Source organism: Monodelphis domestica, chromosome 4, assembly GCF_027887165.1.
Source record: "Monodelphis domestica isolate mMonDom1 chromosome 4, mMonDom1.pri, whole genome shotgun sequence".
Taxonomy (NCBI): Eukaryota; Metazoa; Chordata; class Mammalia; order Didelphimorphia; family Didelphidae; genus Monodelphis; species Monodelphis domestica.
The window spans coordinates 448549838-448568915 of record NC_077230.1 but is presented as its reverse complement, the minus strand read 5'-3'; the positions used below and the strand labels follow the sequence as shown (position 1 = coordinate 448568915).

At 45.4% G+C, this 19078-nt stretch overlaps 2 protein-coding genes across 2 annotated transcripts; one reads left to right on the top strand and one right to left on the bottom strand.

Moving 5' to 3' along the window:
* Positions 1–609: 609 nt before the first annotated feature.
* On the top strand, positions 610–2308 carry LOC107652307 (zinc finger protein 665-like). The gene has a single exon (XM_056796867.1). The coding sequence runs from the start codon at positions 667–669 to the stop codon at positions 2164–2166; it is 1500 nt and encodes a 499-aa protein (XP_056652845.1). The 5' UTR covers positions 610–666; the 3' UTR covers positions 2167–2308.
* A 13405-nt stretch (positions 2309–15713) lies between these two features.
* On the bottom strand, positions 15714–17762 carry LOC130459050 (endogenous retrovirus group K member 8 Gag polyprotein-like). The gene has a single exon (XM_056826309.1). It carries the CDS (start codon positions 17760–17762, stop codon positions 15714–15716), a length of 2049 nt encoding a protein of 682 aa, XP_056682287.1.
* Positions 17763–19078: the final 1316 nt, after the last annotated feature.

Below are 19078 nucleotides of genomic sequence, written 5' to 3'. Positions count from 1 at the left end.
CTCATTACCCACCTCCATCAATTCCTTCCTAGCTCTGTTTCCCATGGATCATGGCCACTTTTCCCTCCTAGTTCTGTTGACCTTCTCTGCCTTTTCCCCATGAGGTCAGGCTATGATTGAGAGAACTCAAGGACATTCCTCTTAGGGCTATTGTCACTGTGGGGTATGTGCCTGGTTTTTCTAAGCTACAAGGATCCCGTTCCCCTAGAAGAGGCCACAAAGGAAATTTGTGTATTTCATTTCATCTCTTTCAGACTGGGAGTCCAGGTCTAAGAGCAAGAAGGAAACTCCAAAATAAGGCATTCCTGAGGAAGAAGGAAGCAAAAAGATTGGTCTTGCATTCTGCTTTTGGAGAAGTAGAAATTGATGAAAACAAATTCTGTGGAGAAATCAGAGAAACCAGGAGTCACATTTGGGGCATTTCATCTTTACTCATTTCAGAAAAGTACCAACATGTATACTGGAGAGAAATTCTACAAGTGCCCCCAATGTAGGAAAGCTTTTAATAAAAGCTCAAAACTCATTTTACATCAGAGAATTCATGTTGGAGAAAACCCTAATGAATGCAATGACTGTGGGAAAGGTTTCCATCATAGGACAAAACTTAACATACATTGGAGGGCACATACTAGAAAAAATCCTTATCAATGCAATGGCTGTGGGAAAATGTTTATTAATGACTCAAAACTTATTTTACATCAGAGGATTCATACTGGTGAGAAGCCTTTTAAATGTAATGATTGTGGGAAAGTCTTCAGTCATAGGTCAAAACTTATTATACACCAGAGAATTCATACTGGTGAGAAGCCATTTAAATGTGATGATTGTGGGAAGGCCTTTAATCAGAATTCCAACCTCGTTCAACACCAGAGAATTCATACTGGTGAGAAGCCATTTAAATGTAATGATTGTGGGAAGACCTTTAATCAGAATTTCAACCTCTCTGTTCACCAAAGAATTCATACTAGTGAGAGGCCATTTCAATGTAATGACTGTGGGAAGGCCTTTAATCAGAGTTCCCACCTCCTTCAACACCAGAGAATTCATACTGGTGAGAAGCCATTTAAATGTGATGATTGTGGGAAGGCCTTTAATCAGAGTTCCCACCTCCTTCAACACCAGAGGATTCATACTGGTGAGAAGCCTTTTAAATGTCATGATTGTGGGAAGGCCTTTATTCGGAGTTCCACCCTCCTTCAACACCAGAGAATTCATACTGATGAGAAGCCATTTAAATGTGATGATTGTGGGAAGGCCTTTTATCAGAATTCCCACCTCCTTAAACACCACAGAATTCATACTGGTGAGAAGCCATTTAAATGTAATGATTGTGGTAAGACCTTTAATCAGAGTTCCCACCTCCTTCAACACCAGAGAATTCATACTGGTGAGAAGCCTTTTAAATGTAATGATTGTGGTAAGGCCTTCAGTCAAAGGTCAAAACTTATTATACATCAGAGAATTCACACTGGTGAGAAGCCTTTTAAATGTAATGATTGTGGGAAGGCCTTTAATCAGAGTTCCCACCTCCTTCAACACCAGAGAATTCATACTGGTGAGAAGCCTTTTAAATGTAATGATTGTGGTAAGGCCTTCAGTCAAAGGTCAAAACTTATTATACATCAGAGAATTCACACTGGTGAGAAGCCTTTTAAATGTAATGATTGTGGGAAGGCCTTTAATCAGAGTTCCCACCTCCTTCAACACCAAAGAATTCATACTGGTGAGAAGCCATTTAAATGTGATGATTGTAGGAAGGCCTTTAATCAGAATTCCCACCTCCTTCAGCACCAGAGTATTCATACTGGTGAGAAGCCTTTTAAATGTAATGATTGTGAGAAGGCCTTTAATGGGAGTTCTACCCTTCTTAAACACCAGAGAATTCATACTGGTGAGAAGCCATTTAAATGTAATGATTGTGGGAAGGCCTTTAATCAGAATTCCCACCTCCTTCAGCACCAGAGAATTCATACTGGTGAGAAGCCATTTCAATGTCATGATTGTGGGAAGGCCTTTAATCAGAGTTCCAACCTCCTTAAACACCAGAGAATTCATACTGGTGAGAAGCCATTTAAATGTAATGATTGTGGGAAGGCCTTTAATCGGAGTTCAAATTTAATTGTCCATCAGAGAATTCATACTGGAAAGCTCATTAGAAAATCATGAATGTGGTAAAGATTTCAATAAGAGAACAAACTTCCTGGTACATCAGAGAATTCACATTGGTGAGGAACCTTATAAATGTGAAGGCTGTGAGAAAGTCCTCAGTTTTCAGTCATATTTTCTTGACCATCAGAGGGCCCATATTGGTGAGAAACTTTAGTAATGTGATGAATATTCCAAAGGGCTCTGTAAGCATCTAGTACTCATTGATCATCTGATCATGTTAGATATAAACCTTTTCCGTACGCTTCTTGTGAGAATGTTTTGGTACAAAATACAAAATTTTCTACATTAGAAAACTTGTGCTGAAAAAAAACTTTCATTTGAAAAAAAAGTTTCATTTGGCTGTATGATAATCATGAAATGCGTTTCTGTTATGTAGCCCAATAATGAATTCAATTTTTTATTTCATTCTTTACCTCATTTTTGACATTCAGATAATACAAACCATTTATATTTATTATTTTTATTAATATATTTGCTCCTCTCATTTATTCCCACTTTTATATAGGATTGATATTTATCTTTATATATTACAAACAAGGAAATGCTTTCTAGTTTGAATGTCACTTCATCTTGTTATTAATATTCTAATTTCTGATGTATAATAAAATGTGATTTTTAGAATAATTGCTTATTTTAAAACTAGGGATTGTTTATCTTCAATGGTTTTTAAAACTCATAAGTGTTTTTGTTAATTGAGACATTCCAAATGTCTTATTTTAATAAGAAATTCAAACTATTTCTAAAATTTTAGGAATTTCAGTTTATTTTCAATAATTTTCTTTTTATTCTTTTTGTCAATACCATCATTCATTTATTCATTTATAGAAAAAACATATAATGGGGACAGTAAATGGACAAGTTCAGTAGCAGGAATAAGGGAACATTGCTGAACAGAATATGTCCTCTTTTGGTATATCCATACAATATCTGCACATTAGGTGGATTGTCTGTAAAGGGCTGAGGAAGAAGAGATGAGTTTGGATCTGTACTACTAGGGGCAGATGCAGACTAGTAGTAAATGGGAAGAATTGGGTGTTTAAGGAAATGATAGATTTCCAGATAATGGAGGTAGATAGTTTTGAGTGATGTTAAGATCAAGCATATAATCAACTTTATGGATGGCTAAGTCACCAAGACAATGTTAACTTGGATGTGGAGAGGCTAAAGAAATGGGCGGCCACCCTATTAGAGGGGGTATCACCATGGATGCTTCAGACTCGTAGATGAGAATGCGATTGAGTTGGAGGAAAAAATGATGTTGTGAGCACTGGAATCCAAGAGAAGGGAAAAAAGTCTCTCAGTTTTGATGGGTTTTCCCCCCTACTATATTGCAATTCTCTCCATTTGCTTTACAAGTTGTACTTGAATGGTTCCTTCTGTCCATGGATGAATACCAGTAGTGAGGGGGTGACAGTTTTGTAAAAAGTTTTCCAAATGATTTTAATTCCAGGTTTCCAAGCAGGCTTCACAGTGTCTTTTGGAGTGGGAGAACTTGGCAATATTCCAGAGAGATTTTTCCATTTTGTCCCAGAAGATGCATTTAGACAAATCGTGTAGACTTCCTCATCTTACAAGGGCAGCCTTTATACACCTTACAGCTAATTTGGGGAGGAGGCAGAGAACTTTTCCCAGTAGGGGCCCTACTCTCCCCACATTCTTTGTTGTCCCTATAATCCATGAAATTGAAAGATTCATAAGACCTGGCATGAGAAGATTGGAAGGGCTGATTTCCTCCATTGATGAAAACCATATAACATGAGAGCTGCCCACAGAGGGTAGAAGTGGCTTGGTGGGATAGGGTAGAGGGAAGTTGTTTCTTCACAGGTTAGTAACAGAGAAGTAACTGACCCCTCTTTGAGGATGTTGCACAGGGTCGGGAGAAGATAACTTCCAGCTCCAACTCTAGGATTCTCTGTGGTTCAGGATCTTTGGGCTAGATTCAGTCCTGGGGAGTACAACTGTTTCTGTGCTATGTGGCTGGCTGTGCATATCAATCCATTTCCTGTCCAAGAGTTTCATTTGAGGGTAGTCTAGCCCCTCTAGAGGCCAAAGATTGTTCTCCCATCCATGGGAGGTGTTAAATTTATTTGTGCTTGTGACTGAAATATATTAATTAGGCCTTTGCCAGGGAATTAAATTCTAAATCCCAAGATGAATTACTAAAGTAAATGGAAGTTATGATTTATTTATTTACAATTAGGGGAAGATTATATAGAGACAGAGACAGAGAGACATCAGGATTGGGCTTATTCTGATATCAGTTAGAATTTCTAAGCCCCAGGGGGGTGGGAGATGGGGTCTCAAGATGATGCCTTTCTTAAGAGATTTAGATCTCTGCTTCAGACTTTCACTCACCAAAGGAAAAGCAGTCTGAGGTCTCCTGCAGGAGTTCCTCCAGAGGTCCAGTTCCTGTAGTCCAACTCTGTGTTGGATAGAGGAGTCAGAGAATCCTCCATCCAACTCGAATCTTCAGACAAGGCTTTCTTAAGAGATTTAGATCTCTGCTTCAGACTTTCACTCACCAAAGGAAAAGCAGTCTGAGGTCTCCTGCAGGAGTTCCTCCAGAGGTCCAGTTCCTCTAGTCCAACTCTGTGTTGGATAGAGGAGTCAGAGAATCCTCCATCCAACTCGAATCTTGAGTCAAAATATCTTCTTCTGGCCTCTGATCTTTTTAAAGATCTTTTTCTCGTGTCACGTCCAATTACAGCAGATGCTCCTCTCCAGGACTGCCCACTCTTTAGTTCACACTGTCTTTAGTTATATTATCTATTTTTGGTTATTTTAACACCTTTTTTAAATTAGTTCACCTTTTGTAGTTACTTAACACCTTTTGTAGTTAAAATGGGTAGATCGACTTAAAAAACTGAATCACCTCCTTTTTGTAGATTAACATCTAAAAGTAGATTGTGAATTACAATTCAATCTTCCCAAGAAAGGAAGACCCAAGTGCCTTCATTGTTAGAATCAGGGGATGTAAAGGCGTCAATTTAGGGGTTTTGACTAATATATCATCCTTATGGTCACCAGAGATTCATTCAAATCCCAATAAAAATATTCAAGTCAGTTAGGGAATTTTTTATGTTGGTTTAATTAATCTAGAGGGAAGGAATTAAGAAGAGAGTGGGAAAAGGGTATAAGATTTCTCCAGCCAAGCCTGAGCCAAGCTCTTCAGAGATCTTGCAATCATGAGGCCTCCTCCCAAGATGAGGGACCTCCTAGGAGGAAAATTAGGAATCAGCCTAAACTCCAAGAGAGCTCAGGAAACAGGCCTCACCTGACCCACAATATTAAGCTTCTCCCAGTTACTGTATCAAGGACACTCATCACCAAACCGGGACAATAGCTGCAGGTATGCCAAGATGCCCAGCATACTGCCACAAGCCACCTCTCCACCAAAAGAGAGCTGGCAAGAGGAAGTGCCGTGAATATATAGACTTTTTTTAATATCACTTCCTGCATCTCACATGTACCAATGGTAGCTTAAGCTTGACTTAGGACAGCCTAGGGCATCTGTCAGTTGTTTCCGATTTGTCACTTGATGGCACATATCAAAGAAGGCGTGTAGACATTCCCATTTTGTTAGGATTTCCCAGAAAGTGCCCTCCTACTCCAGGCAGTCACACACAGCAGAATGTGGGCCTCTTGGCAAAGGGAGAAAGGACTACAGAGAAGGCCCAGAGATTCTTCCCTCTCTGACTGTCTGGCAGAAGTTGAAGGGCCCTTTTCCCTCCTATACTATTAAGGTTTGGGGCCTGAGTAATGTAATATTTATAGAGGAAATGGGTGGGATATAAAGAACAGGAGATACTGAAGGTTTTGGAACAGGGAATGGAGGAGTTGAGGGGAGAGAGGAAATATGGCTGCTGATGAGGGAATAGGAGATACCCCCTGCTGAGGCTATTTTTGAAAATGATAGCCTGAGGGGACATCTTCTCTATTTGGATTGATGTGGGAGATACCCCAGAGCAGGAAGGCATGGGACACTCCTGAGGGACAAGGCTCCCTCCAGTCTTAGTTGCCCAGCAGGGGTCAAGGACTATTGATTGTTGAGTAACTGTCCTGAGATTCAGCTCCCTCTATGTCCCCTGAAATGACAGTCCTCTTATCTGACTGCAAAGATAAATTTTAATAACAATGTTGGATTGGGGAAGGTATCAGGGAAGAAGAGGGATTTCCCTAGATGAGGTTTACTCTCTCTCAGCTTTTGAGCTGAGGCCATGTCTCACAGAGGGATGGAGGGTTTCTTTTATTCCTGTCTATGCAATTCTGTGCTAGTTTTCTTAAATTCAAAGTCTTAGCAGTCGACAGCAAGAGGAAGAAAAGTTCTGATCTTCAGAGGTGGTTTGGCCTGTCTCTTCGGGCTGATGCCCCTAAATACTGGCCTTACAATCCAAACTGTTTCCACTGAGTCCTTTTGTCCGATGAATATGATCACAGGGATCCAGGTAGAGCACACAGTTGGGAAATTTGTGAATAGAGGTACTTCTATCTAGATACAGGAAGAGAGTGCTCCTCACAAGACCAACTTCCACTTCCAGTTGCCCCTCCCCCCACCACCTGTCATTCTTCTCAATATCTTGTCTCTAACATTCCAACTACTGTTTGTTCCACCTGACTGGCAGAAAGTCCAAAACTTGCTTTAGTTTTCCTTTCCACTGTAATGGCCAGAGGCTAGGCTATCCCAGGGCTTGAGAAGAGCAGCCAAGTGGATGAAGATGAGAAGGAAGGTAGCTACAGAGCTGGAGAGGTCAGGAATGGGATGTAGGATGTTGGCAGAGGTCAGGAACTTGGTGAAGGGGTTAGAGGGCAACAGGAAGCTAAGTAAAGAGATAGGGAATGGAGAGGAGGAAAGAGCAGGCAGGGGGTAGAGAGAAAAGAGAATATTAAGAAGGATAAAGCAGAGAGGGGAGAAGAGAGATTAATGAGAGTAGCTGGCATTGACATAGGACTTTAAGGCTGGCAAAAGGCTTTAGAGGAGCAGCCTCATTTGATACTCAAATGACCTCTTGCATTATTTATAATGAATTCAGAAAATAAAGAAACTGAGGCTCAGAAATGTTATGGCCTGACTAGAATCACACAGCTACTCTTCTGGACTCAGTGCTTCTGTGAAGAAGCATCCAGTCAGAGGAAGAGGACACAGGGACAGAATTATTTACAATGTAAGTCCAGAAGGTCATTGAGTTTCCAGAGTAAATATGTTTCTGTGGCATATCTGGCAGAGGAAGGACAGGGGCCAGGAGTATAGCCTGGACTCCAACATCCTGCTGCTAATGGCCCTAAGAATTCCTACCAGCATGGAGGGAGACCATATGGATAACCTTCACCAGAGACAACTCTGCTTTAAATAAAACATAGCCAGTACCTTTGACACTGGTTTGATGTCCTGCTCTCTTCCTTTTTTTGGAATTTGCCAGGATTCTTGGCTGTGCTTGATTAATTTGGTTTTAAAATATACTTTAATAACAATTCCAATACAACTGCTTCCTTTGGACTACTATGATTCTGTTTTATACATTAAAAAAAATTGTATCCCTGCAAAGTAAAACCCCTCTGAGGTACCACATATTATTTCTGTCACCCTTCCCATCACTCCCTTCTCCCTCTTCATGGCCTGTGAAGGGTCCTTGCCAAGGCTCTGGCTGATTCTGGCATGGCCCTTTGCCCTGTCTCCCCCTCACACACAATTCTGTGAAAGGGAATTCTTTATTCCCAGTATCTATTTTGAGTTAACACTCTAGTTAACACTAACCCCTACTTAGATTGTGAAGACAGGATTAACTCTCCTTTGTCTACATTTGAATTGAATCAACAAGATTGAACACAGGTAAGAAGCTAGCAAGGTACTTAGAGAACTCACAAGTCACTTAGTGAGAGCTTCACCCTTTTAACTCAGTCCCAAACTTGTGAATATGATGATCAGAGTTTAAACCCTCAGAAACTCAATCAGCCAGGAATCTGTGAACCTTTTTGATGAGTATTCACCTCCCCAGAAGATGAGAAATGGTTCCCATGAGCACTTCCCCCTGAGCAGTGCTGGACAATTTGGAAACTGTGACTGGCCCCTGTGAAGAGAGATAGGGACAAAAATTCACTATAAAAGCCATGAATTCTTCAGTTTGAGTCAGTCTTGTGGAGATAGACTCCTGACTGGAGAGAGTTTTCAAGGGAGCTTCACTGGAGACTGTGCATTGGATCAAGGGCTTAGAGCTTGGCTTCAACTTGGACCCTGACTCCTAGACTACTTTGAGAGGGGAGTGAAAGGTTGACTCCGTTCCTAGTTTCTGGAGAGACTAGCTTCCATCTTGGAGGAAGCTGTATGGTTACTGACTACAGGCCTTCCTGGTTGAGAGCTAATTAACCTCTGCCTGGATTAAGATAGGATGGATAACCTCTCTAATCCCCTCACATTTCTCTTCTTTATTGTTTCTTCTCTATTTGTAAATAAAGTTCTGACTCCAAGTATAATAAATATTGGTGAACACATAATTTCATAAAAGTATTGTCCAACCATTAAATTCAACCTTTATAGTTCCAGATATAGAACTGTAAAAGAACATAGGAGGAATGCACCACATAAAAGGGAGCTGAGTTGCCTTTCTTCCTGAGAATCTCCTTCAGGCCTTGTTATTTGTTTTCAGTTGTTTCCCATGATTTACAGAACTTCACCACTCTGGGCTACAGAACTGCAGGCCTAACCCTCTACTGCTGCTCTTGCTATGGGCGTGTGGCAGCCCCTGCAAGGGTCCAGAACACCAGATCACTCCATCAGAACTTGGGTCCTCAGCTGAGACCAAGCTGAAAACTTCTGTGCATGTACCCCCATTAAAGGGAGTCTCTGAATCTACCAGTGAACTTTGATCCAATATCGATCCTGACCACCATGTTGCTGTACCCTGGCCAGGGTACAGATCTCCTGTATGACAGAGCAGTCCAAGCCTAGAACTCCATCATACCACAAAGTTGAAGATTGTAATATTCTTCTCTAAGACTACACACACACATGTATACACACATATATGTTCCCTTTTCTTTCTCATATAGTATGTGGAGTCCGCGGTATATCTTTGCCACCTATCTACCTGCCACCAAACTCTTACCTTTGGCAGCAGTCACACACACACCAGTAAACTAAGCCTCAAACTTGTCTGAGTGTTAGGTAGATGTCTCCCCAAAAAATGTGAAGACTTCCTCAGCTGAATGGGCAGATGAGAACCATTTCTTACAACAGCCATGAAGGTAGTGGTTGAGGCAGGGCTGGGTTTTAGGGCTCTTAGAGTTTGGTTAGACATTTAAAAAAGCCAGGGTCTTCCACTTTGCAACCGAAATATTCTAAGTCTGGGAGTAGGAGGGCAAACAGCTCTCATTCCTAGCCACTTTTTCTTTAAGAGGAATGGGCTGTCTTAAGATCACACTCAACCATCTGAGCCTTTCCCACTAAATCCTGGCTACAAAAAGGCTGTCACCAATAGTGAATATTGAGGAAATCTATTTACTCAACCAAACCCAAACCACAAAATAGATGAATTGCAAAAATTAGAGTATGGAAAAATGCTGGGGACCAGCCCCTTACGACCCCTGAGAGGGGAAGGGGGAGAGAAAGAAGGAACGGGGAAGAGAGACAAAGGTACGGACAGCTCTCACATAGTATGCAAAGAGAAGTCGTTTATTGAAGCAAAAGCATGGTATATATATACTGTGGCTAGGAGGACAAAAGGGTAGGAGGAATGCAGGCACATTTGGTGTCAGAGGGGGATTTACAACCTAGGAGGAATGTAAGTACATTTGGTGTCAGGGAGAGGGGGTTTTACAACCTACACCTGGAACTAGTTAGGGAAGACATCCTGTTTTAAGGGAGGAAGGGAGGTATGTTATGTTTGCAGTATTTCTAGCCTGTTGTCAGGTTCTATACAATTCCTCCCTTTTCTTTTCAAAAGAGGGAGAGGGGTTCTGAGAGAAAAATGGATTTGCAGAACTATCACAACATGGTCTTAAGCCCGTCTTGAAGAACCCTTTCGGAGGCGGCTCCTGTCTTAGGCTATGCGGGGTGTTTCCCTAATAGCCTCCACGCAAGGGCAAGGGACCCGCAATATTCCCGTCGTTGGATTACGGTCCCGAGAAGTGGAGTTGGTTGTATTGCTCAGTGGAGGGGGAGGTGTGGCCAACCGTCTCTAGGCGGTGGTACTGTACCATAGGGAAGGCCTTCAAGGATGATTCAATGGAGCGAGTGACCAGCCGTGTGATAGTTTTGAAAATCCAAGGGCCAAAAGTCAAAGCAAGGATAAAAACTATGAGGGGGGTAAGGAGGGTAGAGAGGATTGCAGAGAACCATGGAGAACTAGGCAGAAACTGTGCATACCAAGGGCCGTTTGTTTCCCTATCTTTGCACCTCTGTTCAAGCTCTTTCCTGAGTTGGGCTAGAGAGTCCCTGATGACGCCGGAGTGGTTAGCATAGAAGCAACATTCTTCTCCGAGGGCGGCACAGAGTCCCCCTTCGCGGAGGAAGAGGAGGTCTAATCCTCGTCTATTTTGTAAGGCTACTTCAGCAAGGGAAGCATGGGACTTTTCCAAGAAATTTATGGTGGATTCTAAGCGGGCAATGTCTTCATCTACTGCTGCCCGTAGATGATTGTGGGATATGTGTTGGGAAGTTAGAGCGGCTATGCCCGTCCCTGCACCGGCGGCGCCAAGAAGAGCAGCAACCGTGACGGCGAGGGTTACCGGTTCTCTTCTCCATCTGGGGTTTTGGAGTCGTTCCCACAGGGGGAGGAAGTCCTGGTCGGGCCTAAAGGTGACACGTGGTACAATGGTGACCAGAATGCACACGTCCTCTGGGGCGGTGGAAGCCCAACAGGCTTGAAGGCCTGCTTTCGCGCAAAGCCAACGGGTATTACCAGGGGGAATATAAAATTTGCAGTCATTCCTAGTCACGAAGGACACAGCACAATAAGGATTAAGTGTAGCATTTTTGCCAATGCAAGTGCCGTTGCCTCCGATGATAGGTATAGTAAGGGAGGGATCATCATTATCCCAGTGACAAGCAGAGGGGTTGTCAACCTTAGAGCACGTAAGATTATTATCGGTTAGGGCATAAGCTTCAAGATAGGGCGGGGACGCGACTAAACAAAGCCAGCAATTGGTCGTGAAGTTTGGGAAGGAATGATTAAGCGCGGAAAAAGACGCTTGCAGGAGAGGGAGGTACGGGTAAGGGATTATCGGTTTCTCCTTAGGGATAGGGGGTAACAGGGGAGGAGGAGGGGGTGAAGGGAAGGAGACGGGGGACGAGGGAGACGGTCTAAGTTGGGGAGCAGATGTCGGTGTGGGGGGGTGAGGTGGGGGTCGGGGTTTAGCGGGTCGGAGGGCCTTGTTTGGGCCCTGAATGGAGGGGGGGGTTTCCTGAGGGAGTTCTTTCTTGATGAAAAACAGTCCTCCGGGGTCATCTCCTGGTTGGTAGGAGCGGAGTCCCCAAGTTCTTCCTAGGAGCCAGCTGTCATCGGTGGGTTGTAGTACTGTAAGGTTGAGATATGAACAGTCAATCCATAGTCCTTTAGAACCCTCCGCGATAAAGCGCCCGAGCTGTGATCGGGGCTTACAACCCGAGGGTCCCCAATGAAAGGAAAGGAAGGAGTCCAATTTGGGGGGAGTCCATCCGGTAGAGCGAGTCTCACATCCCCAGTAGGAGCAATAGTATACATTTGGGCGATTACAATAATGCTTTCCAGGATTGGAAGAAGGGCAAATGTAATAATCATTATACGTGAAGTGTGATGTAGGGGCTCCGCGTTTTTCCGGTAGGCATGGTCCGTCCTGTTGAATAATTGTGCAGGGGAGAAAGGTGAAGCTGGGTGCTCCAGAGGTGGTTGTAGTCTGGATAATAGAGCTACTGTCCCAGCTGCTAAGGGTCCATTTCCATGGACGGTGGGAGTGGTGTTGTGCACTCAGAGGGGGGGTGAGTAGGGAAAGAAACAATAAAATTTGAAGGCCCATAATGGTCGCGAACGTTCAAGGGTCCTTCAGACTGCGAATGTAGAGGATGATGTGGATGGATTCTATCAGGGCAGCAAGAAGGCCAAGGATCGCGAAGAACAAGGAGGCAGCCAACAGTGTTCGCAGTACAAGGCAGGATGGATCATGGGTTTCACGCATTACCTGTAAGACAAGAGGGGAGATTTTTCTCAGGGGTAGACCCTGGGGGAATATGATTATCTGGGCTGAAGGGTTTTATTAGACGTGAGGGGATCCAGCGAGCAGACTGCTCCCTTTTGTCGAAAATGCAGGCTGAGCCTTTGCCCCAGGTCAGAACAGAGTCAGGGCCGTTCCAACGGCCCGTGAGGGGATCACGCCATAGGACCTGAGCGAGGTTAGAGGTGGTGTGTGGGTGCCAAAAACGGTCCGCAGCAGAGCGGCCCTCCGTATCCAGGGTGAGGAAGTTAAGGGCAAAAAGGGCATGTGCCAGCAAGGTGGTTTGGCTGCCGCACAAGGGGTAGAGGGTCTCCTGAGTTTTTAGTTTGAAAATGGTATTTTTCAGTGTTTGGTTTGCTCTTTCTACAATACCTTGGCCCTGGGGATTGTAGGGGATGCCAGTGATATGTTTTATGCCTAATTGAGCACAGAACTGTTTAAAGGAACGGCTTGCGTAGCCAGGACCATTGTCTGTCTTAAGGGTCAATGGTCTTCCCATGACTGACATGGCGAGAAACATATGTTTGATGACATGTTTGGTGGCCTCGCCAGATTGTGCCGAGGCAAAAAGAAACCCACTGAAGGTGTCAATGGAAACATGAACATATTTCAATTTAGCAAAGGAGGGAACATGAGTAACGTCCATCTGCCACAGGTGGCCAGGGAGGAGGCCACGGGGGTTGACTCCAAGGTGAGGTTCAGGTAACAGCGTAAGGCAATTTTTGCAGCTTTTCACTATAGCTCTGGCTTGCTCTCTAGTGATTTTGTAGGCTAAGCGAAGAGTATGGGCGTTAAGGTGGTGCAGTTTGTGGGCTTCAGTAGCAAGGGAAATAGGGTCTGGCGAAGGGATTGTAGGTACAGCCAGAGCGGCCAAGCGGGTATATTGATCTGCAAGGTCGTTTCCTAATGCCAAGGGGCCTGGGAGACCTGAATGAGCACGTATGTGACCTATAAAGAAGGGGTGGGACCGTGCTCTGATGGCTTGCTGTATTTTGGTGAATAAGGAAAAGGTGGCTGTTGTGGGTTGAATAACAGGAGTAGCCTCAAGCCGTAGTAGGGACTGAACGACATATCGACTGTCAGAGTACAGATTGAAGGGGGATTCAGGCAGAGAGATAAAAACAGTGAGTGCTGCATAGAGTTCAACCAGTTGTGCAGATTGATAAGGAGTGTGGACAGTATGGGGATAATCATGCATAACAATGGCCGCGAGGCCTGTTTTCGAGCCGTCCACGAAAATCGTGGGCGCTCCGGGAATGGGGGATGACTGTGTAATACGGGTTAAGGTGAAGGGGGTAAGGGTAAAGAATTGTAAGAGTTTATTACTGGGCATGTGATTGTCAATAGTGCCTTGATAGGATGAGATAAGGACGGCCCAATTATCATTCTGTGTTTGCAGCCATCGTAGTTGCTCTTTATTATACGGGGAAACAATATGATCGGGCTGGCGGCCGAAGTGGCGAGTGGCCAGGCGGACACCCATCATAATAAGCTGAGCAACCAGGTCAGGGTAGGGGATCAGGATCTTCCTAGAGGCTAGGGGAAGGTGTAGCCAAATGAGGGGAGAAGGGTCCTGCCATAGGAGACCTGTGGGAGAGAATTCGGTGGAAAAGATGATTAAATAGAGGGGATCCTTAGGGGAGAAGTAACCGATGTTCTGTTTGGCAATTGCCTGTTCAACTTTTTGTAAGGAGATTTCTCCTTCAGGTGTTAGTGATCGTGATGAAGAGGGGTCGGTATCTCCGCATAGAATATCTTCTAGGGGGCGGAGGTCTGCTTTTGCAAGGGCGAGATAAGGACGAAGCCAATTAATATCCCCTAGAAGTTTTTGAAAATCATTAAGTGTTTTTAGGGTGGAACGATTAAGCGTGACTTTATGTGTAAAGAGATGATCAGTCTCGAGACGGAATCCAAGAAAAGAAAAGGGATATTGGACCTGTACCTTATCGGGGGCAATTTTAAAGCCTCTGTCCTGTAGGGCTGAAGTAATGGTTTGAGCGATGGTCTGGGTCAGTTGAGGGGAGGGAGCTGCTATGAGAAGATCATCCATATAATGGATAATATATGCGGAAGGGAATCGAAGCCTGATGGGATCTATCGTCTGAGCAACATACTTTTGACATAGGGTAGGAGAATTGGCCATTCCTTGAGGCAGGACTAACCATTGAAAACGGGGATTGGGGCCAATTTGATTGACTATGGGGATAGAGAAGGCGAATCGAGGGCAATCCTGAGGGTGGAGGGGAATGGAGAAAAAACAGTCCTTTATATCTATAACTATTTTGTGAAATCCCTTGGGGATAGCTGTAGGAGATGGGAGTCCGGGCTGTAAGGCGCCCATGGGAATCATGGTTTTATTAACTTCCCGTAGATCTTGTAGTAGTCTCCACCCTCCAGCCTTCTTTTTGATAACAAAAATAGGTGTGTTCCATGGTGAGGTGGAGGGCTCGAGGTGGCCCAAAGAGATTTGCTCCTGCACCAGCATGATGGCGGCCTGGACCTTTTCAGAGGTGAGGGGCCACTGGTCGACCCAGACAGGGGAATCAGACTTCCAAGTTATCTTATCTGCCTGGGGTGCAGGAGGACCAGTGGCCTTTATGAAAAATTTTGTGACCCAAAGCCTGCTTTATCTCTATTAGGTGTAAGGGAGATAGGTTGAGGATCGCCCTGTTCATTTTTGCCAAGCCCTTTTCCTGGGAGGAAGCCAGATTTAAGCATCATTTGTGTGACAGGGTCGCTGGGGCTCACCATGAGGAGTCGCATTTGAGCGAGAATATCTCTGCCCCAGAGGTTAACGGGGAGCCCTTTGACTACATAGGGTCGAGTCGTGCCGGTGTTACCCTCAGCATCTCTCCAAGTAAGGAACTTTGAACTCTGAAGTGTGTGATTGACTTGCCCTATGCCGGACAAATGAGTGGTAGAGGGCTGAAGGGGCCAGGCACAAGGCCAGTGTTTGTGGGAAATGACCGTGGAATCAGCCCCGGTGTCAAGTAGTCCGATAAATTTTTTCTCGTCAAGAGACAACTGGAGGGTGGGACGGGACTCAGTGATTTGTTGTACCCAATAGATGTTTGACGATCCTGGGGACGAAGGGCCCCTTGTCTGTTCAATGGTAGGGAAGTCACCCACCATGGGAAGGGGAAGGGCTTGGGCTAGTCGGTGGCCAGCAGGGATAGTAACCGGGCCATGGGGAGACTCAACAATGAGCTTTATTTCTCCTGTATAGTCATTGTCCACTAATGTGGGGTGGACCACAACTCCCTGTAGAGTAGTGAGTGCCCTTCCGATGATTAAGAAGAACATACCAGGGGGTGGTGGACCAGTGACACCGGTGGAAATGACCTCAGGGCCATCCTCAGGGGTTAATATTCTGGTGGAGGAGGAACAGAGGTCCAAGCCTGCGCTGCCTGTTGTGGCTCGAGCAAGGGTGAGGGGAAGGGGCTCCCGAGGGAGCCCCGCATCCCGTTTCCCTGGACAGGTGGAATATTTTGTCCATTTGAGGTAGTTTTGGAGCGGCAGTCGCTGGCCCAGTGACGCCCTTTCCTACATTTCGGACAGACACTTGGGGGCAGTCTCGAAGGCACCCCCGAGGGGCTGAAAGGTAAACTAGGGGCAGCCTGATTGGAGGGACATTCACGAGCAAAATGTCCGGGCATGCCGCACTTAAAGCAATTACGGGGAGCGTTCTGTCGGGTGGCTTGAATGGCTGCTCCAATAGCTAAGGAGATAGATTTGTTAATTCTGTGGTCATAAGAGTCAATATCATTACATAAGCGGATCATGCCGTTCAGATCAAGCTCTCTAGATTTTCCTCTAAGGGCGGCCTTACAGGCAGGGTTGGCGTTTTCAATGGCCAGGTGTCTAACCACTGGGTTATCGGTACCGTCCTGTCCCAAGACCCTTTCTGTTGTCTCTAAGAGTCTGGCTACAAATTGAGCATAGGGCTTGTTTGGTCCCTGGAGGATTTTAGAGATCGGGGCGGTGATGGCCCCGGAGGCAGGGACAGCGCGCCATGCGGCTAAGGCGGCGTGGGCAGTTTGCATGAGGAGGCCAGGAGGCAATCTCAATTGCACGGTGTCAGGGGCATAACGACCACGACCGATGAGTTTGTCTACTGTCCAATTGGCTGTTTGGGGGTTTGTGAGATTTGATTTTGCTTGATTTTCTACCCTTTCCTGAAACTCTGCCTTCCAGGTTAAAAACTGGCCTCTAGACAAGACAGATTGTGTAACCTTAGTCCATTCTGAGGGGAGTAAGTGCCCATCTCCCCCGAGACTTTCCAAGATAGAAAGGGTAAAGGGAGCATTAAGGCCATAGTTTTTTACTGCTGAATGGAGGTCCTTAATCTGTTTGAATTTAAGTCTTTTAAATGGGTGGGCATGGGGCTGGATTGTATCGGTGGTATGGACCCCTTGATTCGCTTCTTCATCCCCCTCCTCTCTGTCAGATTCAGAGGAAACGGGGGGTGAATTTTGGTAGGGTTGGGACAGTTCGTCAGGGATCTCCTCTATGTCTACATCCTCCGGGGTGGTACCGGTGGTGGTCCTACGCCTGGTAACTACCGGGAGGGCCAGGAGGGGCTTTTGTAGTTTGGAGGGGTTGTTTTTAGGTTTTTTTGAATGTGAGATTGGTTTCATGGTGGCGACCTGAAGGTCATGTAATTGGCTTGTTAAGTGGCCGATCTCATGTTGTAAGTCTATAAATTGTTTGAGATCAGTGATTTGCTTAGTTAATTGAGCAGTGGCTATCTTTAGGTCATTTGTATTGGGAAGAGTTGGTAAAATCGAGGAAGGGTAAAGCGGATTGTAGGGAGGGGGTTTGTTTTTAAGGAAGTCTGGAGGGTGGTATCTGGCTGCCACCTCATCCAGTTCAGTCTGGTATGCGGGATTGAGGGTCTCTGGTGTATTGCTATCGTAAAGGACAGGATAGAGAGCGGGTCTGTGGGAGGGAGGCAGTGGTTCTGGTAAGTGTGAGGGGGTGTTAATAGGTTCGTCTAATTCAGGGGTTTCTTGAGACGGGGTTTTGTATTTTTTATCCATGTTGTCTAATTCAGGGGTTTCTTCAGTCTGTTTTTTACTTTCCTCAATAGCGTCCTCAGCAAGGCTGAGGAGGTGGGAGACCTGTGCGCTGGAATCAGCCTCTTTAAGGATGTCCCGAATCAGGCCATAAAAGGTAAAGAAATCCTCAGGGATGGGCTGACCTGAGCGTGCAAAATCATTAAGGTCTCGGCCAACCTTATCCCAAGTTAGGGGGTGAATGCCAGGGCCATGGAGAATGAGCCACGGGCAGCGTTGTTCAATGAAGGAGAAGAAGCGCAACAGATCTCTTTTCTTAACTTCTACATTGCGCTCTTTAATTCTTTCTTTTAATTCTTTTATAAACAGAGCTTCCTTAGATAGTGTTTTCCCCATTTTCAGTCACACACAAGACTCGCTTCCCTGGTTTCCTGGCCGCCGTGCTCGCGCAGGGACGGAACCGCAGTAATCCCAGGTCAACACTCAGAAACAGGTCAACGGCAGTGAAACCGCGAGATCAACTCTCCACGAATTGGCCTCTCCCCTTTGGTCAAAGAGGGGTCCCTTATATTTGAGCGTAGGCGTGCCGTATAAGCCCCGGCCAGGTTCCCCGAAGGGGCGCCCTATTACTCGTATATATAAGGGGACTGTTATTCCGTTGCCATCAAAACACACATACATTCAACCATTCACACAATGGGGTTTGAGAGGGAGATATGAATGGGACAACTTACCCTTCCTCGGGATCGTCCGATCCCTACCCGTTACTGTAGCCTCGGTTTCGGCGCCGAACTTTTCCTCAGTTGTCCGGTGGTCGCTCAGGCCCCACGTTGGGCTGCCAGCTGCTGGGGACCAGCCCCTTACGACCCCTGAGAGGGGAAGGGGGAGAGAGAGAAGGAACGGGGAAGAGAGACAAAGGTACGGACAGCTCTCACATAGTATGCAAAGAGAAGTCGTTTATTGAAGCAAAAGCATTGTATATATATACTGTGGCTAGGAGGACAAAAGGGTAGGAGGAATGCAGGCACATTTGGTGTCAGAGGGGGATTTACAACCTAGGAGGAATGTAAGTACATTTGGTGTCAGGGAGAGGGGGTTTTACAACCTACACCTGGAACTAGTTAGGGAAGACATCCTGTTTTAAGGGAGGAAGGGAGGTATGTTATGTTTGCAGTATTTCTAGCCTGTTGTCAGGTTCTATACAGAAAAAAATGGCTCCCCAACTGGGATCAAGCGATTTAAGTTCAACCAACAGTCAGGTTTTCCATATATATCATCCTGGGGAAAATTCTCAGAAGTCTTTAGAGAAGCCAATGGAAATCAGTGGATATACTGAGGAGCTAGCTATCTCTACATATCTGTAAGAGATCTCTCTTTCTCCTTTCTGGTGACTTTTTATAAGAAAGAACAAAGAGGGAACAGCCAGGTGATTTAGTGGATTGAGAGCCAGGTTCAAATCTGGCCTCAGACATTTCTAAGCTGTGTGACCCTGGGCATGTCCTGACCCATCCCAGTTGGGCCCCTGGGCACCTCCTGACCCAGGCAGGCTGTCTCTGGTGTTCACCCTCTGCAGAGTCTGCCTGGTCTTCACTGCTCAGCCTGATATGGCCTTCAAGGCTTGGTTCAAGCCCTGCCTTTTCCCTGCCACCTTCCACCAACCAGTCAACCACACCTTCTGCAAGACTCCCTCTCAGATGATCCCAGACTCTCCT

Coding starts and splice junctions, on each gene's coding strand:
- LOC130459050 (XM_056826309.1), bottom strand. CDS start 17,762: ATGGGGAAAACACTATCTAAGGAAGCTCTGTTTATAAAAGAATTAAAA.
- LOC107652307 (XM_056796867.1), top strand. CDS start 667: ATGTTTATTAATGACTCAAAACTTATTTTACATCAGAGGATTCATACT.